The sequence below is a fragment of the Hyposmocoma kahamanoa genome, unplaced genomic scaffold, assembly GCF_003589595.1.
Source record: "Hyposmocoma kahamanoa isolate Upper Pololo Valley unplaced genomic scaffold, ASM358959v1 65, whole genome shotgun sequence".
Classification (NCBI taxonomy): domain Eukaryota; kingdom Metazoa; phylum Arthropoda; class Insecta; order Lepidoptera; family Cosmopterigidae; genus Hyposmocoma; species Hyposmocoma kahamanoa.
In genome coordinates this window covers 12,259,668-12,270,865 of record NW_020653853.1, presented here as the reverse complement: position 1 = coordinate 12,270,865, position 11,198 = coordinate 12,259,668, and the positions used below count along the sequence as shown (strand labels likewise).

The 11,198-nt window shown below is 35.0% G+C and overlaps 1 protein-coding gene across 2 annotated transcripts in view; it reads right to left on the bottom strand.

The window, feature by feature from the left end:
* LOC113231352 overlaps positions 1-10,780 on the bottom strand; it is a 19,929-nt gene extending 9,149 nt beyond the window's left edge. The window contains exons 1-10 of one of the 2 annotated variants that reach the window (XM_026465642.1): positions 10,649-10,780; positions 10,450-10,547; positions 10,037-10,083; positions 7,379-7,594; positions 6,522-6,613; positions 5,304-5,437; positions 4,593-4,949; positions 2,854-3,234; positions 2,531-2,644; positions 1,202-1,246 (exon numbers count right to left, since the gene is read on the bottom strand). In XM_026465642.1, coding sequence (XP_026321427.1) covers positions 1,202-1,246; positions 2,531-2,644; positions 2,854-3,234; positions 4,593-4,949; positions 5,304-5,437; positions 6,522-6,613; positions 7,379-7,594; positions 10,037-10,083; positions 10,450-10,547; positions 10,649-10,758 — 1,594 coding nt within the window. In that variant the 5' untranslated portion in view covers positions 10,759-10,780. The remainder of the gene's footprint in view (positions 1-1,201; positions 1,247-2,530; positions 2,645-2,853; positions 3,235-4,592; positions 4,950-5,303; positions 5,438-6,521; positions 6,614-7,378; positions 7,595-10,036; positions 10,084-10,449; positions 10,548-10,648) is intronic. The other variant, XM_026465643.1, reaches the window with a different exon arrangement.
* Between the last annotated feature and the right edge of the window lie 418 nt (positions 10,781-11,198).

Below are 11,198 nucleotides of genomic sequence, written 5' to 3'. Positions count from 1 at the left end.
AATTAATTTTAATTTTTAATTAATTTTAATTTTTAATTAATTTTAATAGTATTACGTATTACAAGTATTACGGTTACACTTTACGTTAAAACGTTACAACGAATAAACTTGAATTAGAATCACTTTTGACTACGAAGTCAAAAGTAACTTCAAAAGGCTTAACTCCCAATATTATGGGCAAATGAAAATTGATTTACTGGCAACATTGTTGTTTATTTACGACAATCTAAACAAACAAAAGCAGACTTACCTGTGGAAAGTAACCTCAGTAGTTATTTGATCATTTTCGAACCGAGAATTGCAAATTTTATTTACATATTTCACCGTTTTTGATACTTTGTCACGTACGGTGACGTTGTACTCACTCGAATTCAAGATGGTGCGGTCACCATTGGCTGTTGCCAGTAGGCAACAGTGCCGTGGGTACCGTTTGGGGGCGCAGATTACAATAGATGCGCTACTGTTTACAAGTATAATATCATTACACCTAAGGATATTCTCTACAGAATGTACTGTATTACACAATGGGATGTACTCTATTCGATCATATAAAATCCTGAAAACAGGCTAAAATAAAAAGCTAAAACGAATTATTTAAGAATAAAATATCTAACCATGTGCATAATTTTTACAAGGAGATATTTCTCTTGAAGTATTACAGAGAATCTGCTAAATTTTGGTTTTCAACTGAAGCCCTATCAGTATTAAATTCACAGTTATCCCAAAATTTGCAAATTGCCCAGCGGTTTAACAAAATGCCGCACCGCCCGCTGCCCCGTCAGTCGCCATCGGGCGCTTATCGACGTCGGATCTGCGTCAAATTTGCTCCACCTGTTTTTAATTTATTCATATTTATTTACAGCTCGCCGATTGCGAGACGCGAGTGGCAACCCCCCACACCCCACCTCACCTAAAGCTTATGTTCTGCAATCAATTCTGTTGGCGGAATCGGAAGTCAATAAAATAATATTTTTGCGAAAACTACAATTTTTCACCAACAAAACAGAGTGCGAACTATAAACTTTCAGTAGTGCTTTCCTTCAACTTTAAACTTCAGCTTCATCTACATTATTCTAAATTCAGTGATCGACTGGTGCGTAGTAGCGTAATATCATACTTTAGAGATCAATATATGATATGATTTCCTTATGAAATTCATTGAAAAGATTGTAAGAAGATAATTTTATAATCTTATTCTTACCGACAAATCCTTCTACAGGCGGTGCCGCTATGTTTGCCCATTGTTCTGAAATAAAAAAGTAAAATTAATAACGCCAAAATATATAAAACTTACATTAACCATGTTAAGACAGGTACACCTAAAAAGGAAAATATACCGGTGTAACAAAAACATGTTGTTATATTTCGGAACATGAATGTCTCTAGACACTGAACAAATTTAACCTGAAGTAAATTTCATATTATAAAAAGATTTGACTTTGTGTGACAATAGACTGCTAATTTTGTTTTTGGCTTAGTTCTTTAGTTTATTGATATTCTAAAGTATAATTTCACTTTTTTTTGTGCTCTATATTTGGCGGCATGCTTAAGAGGAAATTTTAAATAGATTTTGAAAAACCATGACTAGAAAAAAATAATAATTCCTAATAGTAAAAAGTTACTTCGACTCTATTTTTGAATGAATATCAAATTACGAAATGCCTAAACGCTTCTAGCCTCAGTAGTTCAGTAGCAAAAGTATGACTACTCGTCGACGGAAGTGTTCACCTATAGCGAAGGAAGGTCTTATTCCTTATTAGGTCAATCATTTTAACTTTTTTTATAAAAAGCCCAACCTGAAAAGTTTAAGGAATTAGATATATTTGCTAAGGCTTATTGAAATCGGTTAACAAAAAGTGGGTGAAATCCAATAAACCGGATTCATCGCCAAATTTTCTATCCTTAGGGACCACTAATGAGGACCCTTTCTAGCTAAATGGGACTTGTCAACTTATGTCTCAGGGTGACGAACGCAGTGGTAATGCCCCTAAGATCTTTGCGATTTCAAGCTCTGTGTGGCACTGCAACTGCTATGGATAGGCGTGTAGCTTATCATCAGGCGCACGACCGGTTCGTCCCGTCGCTTAATATTATAAAAAAAAAATAACAAAAAAGTTAGCAAATGTTAGAGGAATCGCGTAACCGTTTTTTTTAAGCCGATTAAAAAGTAAATGCATTCTCAGTATAATCTCATGTTTTTTCTGTGATACTTTACAATTATTTTACTTTGAATTAAACGTGTTGTCAACTTTGGCGCATGTTTATGTAAGGGAGAACCAAAATTATTTGATCCAATTTTTTTATCGTTTGTCAAATAGGAAGAAAATGGTACATCCATAATGGTAATCGATATATAAAGCAATAGGCTAGTACTGAAACTTACTGACAATTATTATCTCTTTTGGCCTTTTAATATTTATGCCGTATAAAATAGATACCAAATTTAGTAAAGTTATAAGACTTCATATAAGTTATCACAGTGATATTTGGTTAGTTCCGTTAAAAAGCTTGAGAAGCGAGACCCACAAACCTTTAGCCACGCGTCTCATTTGCTTCTGCAGTAACACCTCTTGCCAATCTACTGACTTATCTAACTCTTTGTACTGAATATTTGGGGAAGACACTTTTGGACTATTAGCCTCGTCTGAAAATTTGAAAGTTATGTCAAAAAAATCACAACGGAAACTGATTTTGTGTTTCAATAAATAACGGATCATCGAATCTATTTCGCAGTAAATGCCTTTCCCAACTTTTATAAACTAATAAAACCAAAATGTCAGCAAAATTAAATATAAAGTTAAAAATGCTATATTATGCCTGATACCAATTGTTATGTATAAAATTAAAACTTACCCAACCCTTTACTGGAATTAGGGCTATCACCCGACTTGAAACTTGAATAATTATCGCGTACTGTACTCAAAGTTGATTGACTTTTCGTTGATGGCGATTTCGATCTCGTAACACGATTTCCAGTATCCGTATTCTGAACTTGGAAAGTTTCTCGAGTCACTACCACTTCGGGAATGTCCTTTATGTTCAAGTTCTCAAATGGTACAACAGTGTTAATAGTTCCCGCAGAACTGGCAGTTTCGGCCTTTTTAGTATCAATTAAATTAGTAACTTCTTCGTCGATCCTAGGTGCATTCATTTGTAGTTCTGATAATGGTTGCTTTTTTGTTTTAGGCTTCTTGAAATGCATCATTTCCGTCACGCTTACGTTGGATTGTCTATCTTTAAAATGAATTGAAAGTTATATTAGTAACACGCACAATAGTACTTCAAGAGCTCCAGAAAATCAGAGCTCAATATGACCATAAATCTTAGTATTATGAAACGTTTTTGTATTTGTATGTTTAAAAAATATGGGTGTGTATGTCTAAAAAATATGAGTATATATAGTTTGAATATATTATAGTCTACACTGCTAGGCACAGGCCTTCTCTCACATCGGGACAGGGGGTCGATTCAGAACCTTATGGATAATTCAGTTGACGACAGATTCTTTACATTTTTATTCACAACACCCAAATCGAACGTCAAACTGTTGTATTCGAAACCGAACCCAAAACGACGTCACACCCGTACAATTTCTCAAACTTCTCGACCGACAAAGGCTAAAAACTTTATTTATTTTGTAAGCAGTGGAGCTTCTTGTGAAAGAGTTCGTCCAGGGAAGTACTGCCACCTTACCTATTTCTGCCAAGCAATAATATTAGCATTACTGTGTTCCGGTTTTGAAGGGTAAGGGTGCTGGTGAAATTACAGGCACATGGGACTTGTCAACTTATATCTCAGGGTGACGGGCGCAGTGACAGTGCCCCTCAGATCTTTGCGATTTGAAACTCTGAGTGGCACTGCAACTGTTATGGACAGGCGTGTAGCTTACCATCAGGCGCACGACTTGTTCGTCCCGTCACTTAATATTATAAACAAAAAATTCAGAACACAGTTATCGAATGAAAGTTACCGAACATCCTATTGTTTACAAAGCAAGAATGTAATATGGAAATCTCTTATTATTTTAAATAAATCTGGATTTTATACAATTTTATTAATTTATTTTGTTACAAGACTAATGCATTCCTATATTTTAGGCCTCTCTAGTCTTAAAAATGTATATAAAAGGATTTTCCTTTTTCTTATAATCTATTTCACCTACTAACTCCATAAACGCTGTTGGATAACGATATCGTATCCGAATCCGAATAGAACGTTTAACTCTGAACGTTATGAATAACTCGGAAAGCACCCTCCGATTCGAGAACGATATCCAATCAAATGGTTCGGTTAAAATATCGAAGAGTTCTGAATCAAGGTCCAACTTTGGCTGAAGTTCCCACGCGGCTCCAATGCGGATTGGGAACTTCACACACATCAATAAATTGCTTAGCAGATGTGTGCCGGTGCCAGGCACCTCACGATTTTTTCCTTCACCGAAAAGCTCGTGGCAAATTTCAAACTTAATTTCGCACATAAATTCCGGAAACTCGAGAGGTGCAAGCCCGGATTCAAAACCACACCCTCTACTTGAGAGACAGTAGTTATTTTAAGCTTGTAAAAAGATACGAATACTTATTATAAAATCTTACCAAGATAATCAGCGATTTTAGAAACACTGAAAGAATTATTCTCTGAACCTTCAGTATCCTCACTCAATAAACGCAAGGAAGATTGTTGCAAGTTCTTCAACAACAAGTCAGCAGGTTTTGACGCAGAAGAATAGGTTTTTTGTGGAAACGCCGCAGTTTTTGATTTTGTTTGAGACTTTTCTGGTACTATGCTTGAAATTTCGAGTTTATCTATAGGTTTACAAGGTTTTTTGAAAACTGGTAATTCTGATTGTTTCTTCGAGGCGCGAGGTTGCCTTACTGGCACGCAGTCTAAGGTGCTGTCTACAAATGTAAGTGGATTGGGCTGCTTATGATCATATTGAGTGCTGCAGGACACTAAAATATAAAAAAATAATGTGGATATACAGTACTATAATGTGTTAGAAGTTCGACAATTTTGCATACAGTACACTTGAAATATAATAGTGTAGAAATTTATGACGACCTGTGTGGTAGAGCGGCTTGCGCACCGGTTTTCACGAGTTCGATTCCCATACGAATTAATACAGAAAAACTAACTTTTCTATATTGCCTCGGGTATTGATGTTTTTGGTACCGTATTATCCGATATAATTTCCGATTTCCATAACACAAGTGCTTTAGTTACTTTAGGATCGGACAAACGTATGTGATACTGTCTGACATTTTTTTATAGAAAGCTCTCTTTTTCGAGAATAATAATGTTATTACCTTCAGTAATGCTAGGCATCATAAAACTGGATTTGTTAGGGCTGTCAGTTTTTGCAAGCATTTTCCCAAATTCAGGACATCTGTTCTTAAAGTAGGAGCCCACAGATACATTGTAAGGAGTTGAATTATTAACTCTGCAAAAACAGAACATAATAATGTTTTCCTTGTGTATATGTTATCGGCAATGTATGTAATCCGGTATTCTATACAATGCCTAAAACAGTCAGGCAATGTATAGAATAAACTCTATTATACACTTGGACTAGGTATTCTACACAAGGCCAAACTTCCATTAGAAAATATATATTTGTTAAATGTAGGTGCACAAAGCAATGTGATAATAAGAAGTGCATGTGTGTTAAGAAGAATATTTTATGCATGGCCAAGTATCACAATAGTTCATCTTGTAAGAACAAATAGCTAATTATATAGAAGAATTGGTAATTAAATTACACATCATATTTGTTTAAGAAAATCCCCATTTGTTTCGAACAAAATACTATATTAAGTAGCAACAAAAACTGATACGCTTATGCATCTTACACAAATCAAACAAAGCATGAAGCAAAATTGTTATATTAAGTGACTATCTGATATCTGACAATTAAATAATTATTTGACTTACTATGAAAATTTAAACTCAACTTTATTGGAAACAAGCACCCATTTCAAGTACAGCATTGAATATTTAGCCTTTGCTCAAAAAATGGTGTCCGTAATAATTTTCAAGCCAGCTCAGAAACGCGTACAAATATGACTACTTTGATTTTTGTCTTTTAAATATTTTGCCAAATCTACGGCCGGCATTCTATTACAATACCTATTGTAATAGAATGTATTGTAAATGTATTATAAATGCTTAGGAAATGTGTATAATAGTTTTAAAAATATTAAAAATTATATAAATTGCCTAGAAGCTCGGTATTATATAGAATGACTAGGTATTCTATAGAATCGCTGAATTATACACATTGCCGTTAACATATACATTACAGACTTTCAACTAGAGCCAAATCAAATTCTATCAAATCCTAAGTGATTATATTTTATTATTTGTCAAAAAAACAGAAGCTCTGGAATCAATAAAGAATTTAATTAATATCAAGAGAACCGTTACAAAATGACGATGAAAGAGATCTTTAGAGATGTACAATACAACATCTTAAGTATTTATAAAGTTACAGGTAAAGTAAGTGAATTAAGTAACATGCAACTTACGACGAACTTTCCAGAAATTGAGTGTGTACTGTTTGCAGAGGTATTGGTGCTTCCCTGACAATCAATGATGCTTCATCTGCTGTTAGGTTTGGCTGGAATTTTTATTTGTATAGAATTCTTAAACTGATTAAGTAAACACATGTTTATTCCTAGAAATAGCAAAGGAGTCGCTACAATATAGAATGATATTAAATTCTAGCGATGTATAGCGGTAGCAACATCCAGCAGCTGTTGTATGTGCGCTGTTGTAGGGCATAGTTTCCCAAAGTGGTCCCTACCGCCACCCAGTGGGCGCTAACAGTCCTAAGAGGGCCTCGAAAGCAATTGCGTTGATCCAGTGGATACTACCACTTTGAAAAAAAATTTGAATTATCTGTATAAACTACACTACATATATGTACTTTTTTTCCTTGTAATTTTTGTGTTAATGTATAAAATAAAATACGTGTTTTTAATGATTATTTTTTGTGGTGGTGAGCATTGAAATTCTTTTATCTTACCTAAGTAGGAGGTGAGCCAAAAAGTTTGGGAGCCTATGGTCTAGGGGTTTAAGGCATAGTCCACCACGGTGGTCGAGTGTGGGTTGTGTACTTCATATGTTTTACAAATTTAGTGAAACTTATCATCGTCACAATTTTTTTCGCCATTCACGCAAGGTTTTGTCAATAAACATTAACAAATGTACAGAAACTTTACATACGTACAGGCCACCACAGGTACTGTAAGAGTTGACCTCCCAATTGAGAAGCTGTCTTCTCCCATTGGGGAAGCATAACTATTGAATAGATTTTACTCATAGATTTAGTATATACTAAATCTGTTGCGTTTTTCTTACATTTACATTATGATATACTTACTTTAGAGTGAAATGTATAATTACTAGCAATAGAGTGCCTCATAATATCATTGATCTCATTGGTCTGCTTGTCCATCTGGCTGGTCAAGGATTCAATGCCCAAGGAGTGACGCCCATATTCCTCCAATCTAGGAACGCCCAATGCCATATTGGATTTTGTATTGGTACTCTCTGTGCCTGTGGATCTACCAGTCAATTCTCCTGGATTAAAGGTAGTCTAAAAATTTTACAAAAAACACTCATTTTTGTTAGTTCTCATAACCATTTTGCTTATTGATAGTGTTAAACTACTAATTATTAAGATTATTTACAGTATAAATATTATGTGCCTACACTACACACTAGTAATTAGTGTCTATATACAAAAAGTATGGCTGAAGCAAGTTCGAGCAAGTGACAAAACATTCTTTATAATAGGGGTTAAAGTATGAAATTGCCGATTTGTACTGAAAATCTAAATTGTTTATTTTTTAAATTTTTAACAAATTTATTTAATCAAAATAGTTGCCATTATTATCTATACATTGCTGCCATCTAATGGGAAGGTTATTAATGCCTTTGCGATAGAACTCCGACGATCTAGACTGCACAAACTGTGTGAAAGCATTTTGTACTGCCTCCTGGGAAGAAAACTTCTTGTCACGTAGATAATTGTCCAAATCACGAAAAAAATGGTAGTCCGTTGGAGCAAGGTCTGGTGAATACGGAGGATGACGAATGGTTTCTAACTGCAGTTCCTGAAGGGTCAAAATGGTTTCTCGTGCTGTGTGAGGTCTCGCATTGTCGTGGAGCAATAATGGTGAAGATCGATTCATGAGTCGGGGCTGTTTTACTGCTAGTTTTGTCAACATGGTTCGGAGTTCGGCACAATAGACATCTGCCGTTATTGCTTGACCAGATCGGAGAAAACTATAGTGAATAACACCATGCTGAGACCACCAAACAGTTACCATTACCTTTTTATTGGTAAGTTTTGCTTTAGGACACTGTTGTGGCATTTGACCTGGGGTCAGCCATTGCATTTTTCTTTTCCGGTTATCATAAAGAATCCACTTTTCATCACATGTTACAATTCGATCCAATATTCCTTCATTTCTGTACCGGTTCAACAAGGCAACACAAGTTTCAACACGCGTTTCTTTCTGCAGATCAGTCAAATCACGAGGCACCCATTTTTCGTATTTTTTTATTTTATTGATTTGACGCAAGTGAGTCAATATTGTGGGTAAGGTAACGTTAAACCATGCCGCTAATTCCTGGGTAGTTTGACTAGGATCGGCTTCCACTATCTTTCTTAATTCATCGTTATTCACCTGTGTGGGCGGTCTTCCTCGTGGCTCGTTCTTTAAGTCGAAATTTCCATCACGAAAGCGTTTAAACCAAAATCGCACGGTGCGTTCATTAGTAGATCCCTCTCCATACGCAGTATTGATATTGCGGGCTGTTTCTGCCGCGTTAGTTCCGCGTCGGAACTCGTATTCAAAAATCACTCGAATTTTCGCAGTATCCATCTTTCTTGTCTAAATTGAATAACAAAAACAATTGAAAGTCGATATTCAAATGTTTCAAATTAAAAAAAAATAAAAAATCACAAACCATTTGAAAAAAGTTTCATTCGAAAACCTCAAACCATGAAGATTCTATGAAAATTCAAAAAACCTATTGCAATAAAACGGCAATTTCATACTTTAACCCCTAATATTATTAACTCAATTATTTATGGCCACTTTATATTACTTTATACACTATATATTTTATATTTATGGCCACTTTATATTATTATAAACACTGTATATTTTATAATTATGGCCACAGGGTACACTTTAGAGCCTATGCACATGGCGTATTATACGCGCCGGCGACGCGCATTTACGGCGCCGTATTTTCAATCCTTAGACTAAAATATTGTTTCTGAGTGGACTATGCAATATTATTATTATTAGGGTGGCTTCATTCAGGACCTATGCATCCCCTCATCACTGTGACAGTGCAGAGCCATGGCTGACAGCATTCAAAAACTGAAGGACTTTCCTTGCTCTGACAGATTTAATGTTCTCTGGTTGTGCTATGTGTCTTCCCAGTATGGAACTTCGTACGCCCATCAGGGGGTAGCATTGGGTGAGTAGATGAACAGGAGTTACATCCGCCTTGTGGCAGAATCTACATTCTCTATTGTTTCTGTGCCCAATATTTGACATGTGCTTGTTAAGCCATAATACCCTGTTAAGGCTCTAGTGAGCTTTGTAATGCAATTCCTGTCCAATGACAGAGCTTCTCTACAGTGTTTGGCACTGTAGGCAGATATCAGGGCTTTTGAATGCTCAAGAACCTTGCTCTGTAGCCACACTTCTCAGGAGAGGTGTGTGCTCTCATTTAGCAGAGTGAGTTTTGCCAGGCTGTATGCTATCCCTATGAAGGATTCGGATCCAATAAAGGTTTCCCTAGCACCAACCTTTGCCAGTTCATCCGCTGATTAATTACTGTTAATGTCAGAGTGGCCTGGAACCCAGCGCAAAACCACTGTATTACTTTCCCCAAGAGTATTCAGTAAATTTACACAGTTTTTAAACACTATGCAGCATATTATAGTAAATAATACTCCTTCATCATGTAATACGTTATAATATAAAACATCTCAAAGTTAATGTAGAATACTCACCGATTTGCTTAGAGACATATTTGCCATACTACCAGATTCACCAAAACCTAAAAAGTAACAACAAATTGTAACAGGTAAAGTATTTTTCATAAAAAAATATAATTCATGAAGCGATTTAATCCGTAAAGTCAACTTGAAACTTCTATGTATTATGCAAAGTAGCATAGACTACATTTTTAGTCTAACTGCAACATATGGTATGTGTTGGTTGGTTAGCAACTAAGCTTACATTTATTTTATCTTTCATTCCAGAAACCTAACAATAAAAAAATCTCTAAAACCCGATGTTATTTCAGTCTATGGCCTACGTCCTATGTAATTTTTTGAATAATATGTTTACAGGTAGTTAAGCAGTCATTACACGACCGTAATTTCCTGTAATACATCGGTGTTTGTTCTTTTTGCTGCCTTACCTTCCACGCGATCTAAGTCCAAAATACCGGAAGAAGATTCGTACTTAACAGAGTCATATCTGTTTGTGTTGGTTGTTGTAGCGGCCTGTGCTCTTAACCTGGGTGACAATATAACATTGGCTCATTAAAATTTGAGTTACTACATATTACAGTCTTATTAATTTCATATTTCAAATAAAAAATGGAAAAATTTACTCACATTTTTAAATCCTCTTCAGATAACAATAATCGCCAGTCAACATTGGAAGACCTATCTTCCGCCATTTGAATCAACCTCTGAATCTTTTTCGGCGTAAGTGGGTTATCCATTTCTCACTTTATTTCAAACACGAAAATTATTTTCTACAGCTCAACCGTTGCTTTATTTTCAGTTTTCGTTAAATTTGAACTAAACTTCATGCATGACATCTTTTTTTTTATTGTGCATTTGCTACGAGGCGATCAGCTTAAAAATGCAACAAAATAAATAAATAAATTAACTAAACCCATAGATTTAGTATATAGGTATTTAGTATATTTAGGATATACTAAATCTATGACTAAACCTGTTATAAACACTACAACGCATTAATCAATATTAAAAATGAAAGCATTTACAAAGGGCCAAAACTACCTCATAACATCTTTTTATTTATTTATATAGCATTGGCTTCAGAACCATCAACATAATGGTAACAAATAATCAAGAAACGCACAACGTAATATACATAAACTAAAAATTAATTCGTCTAAAAAAATATAACTATTAA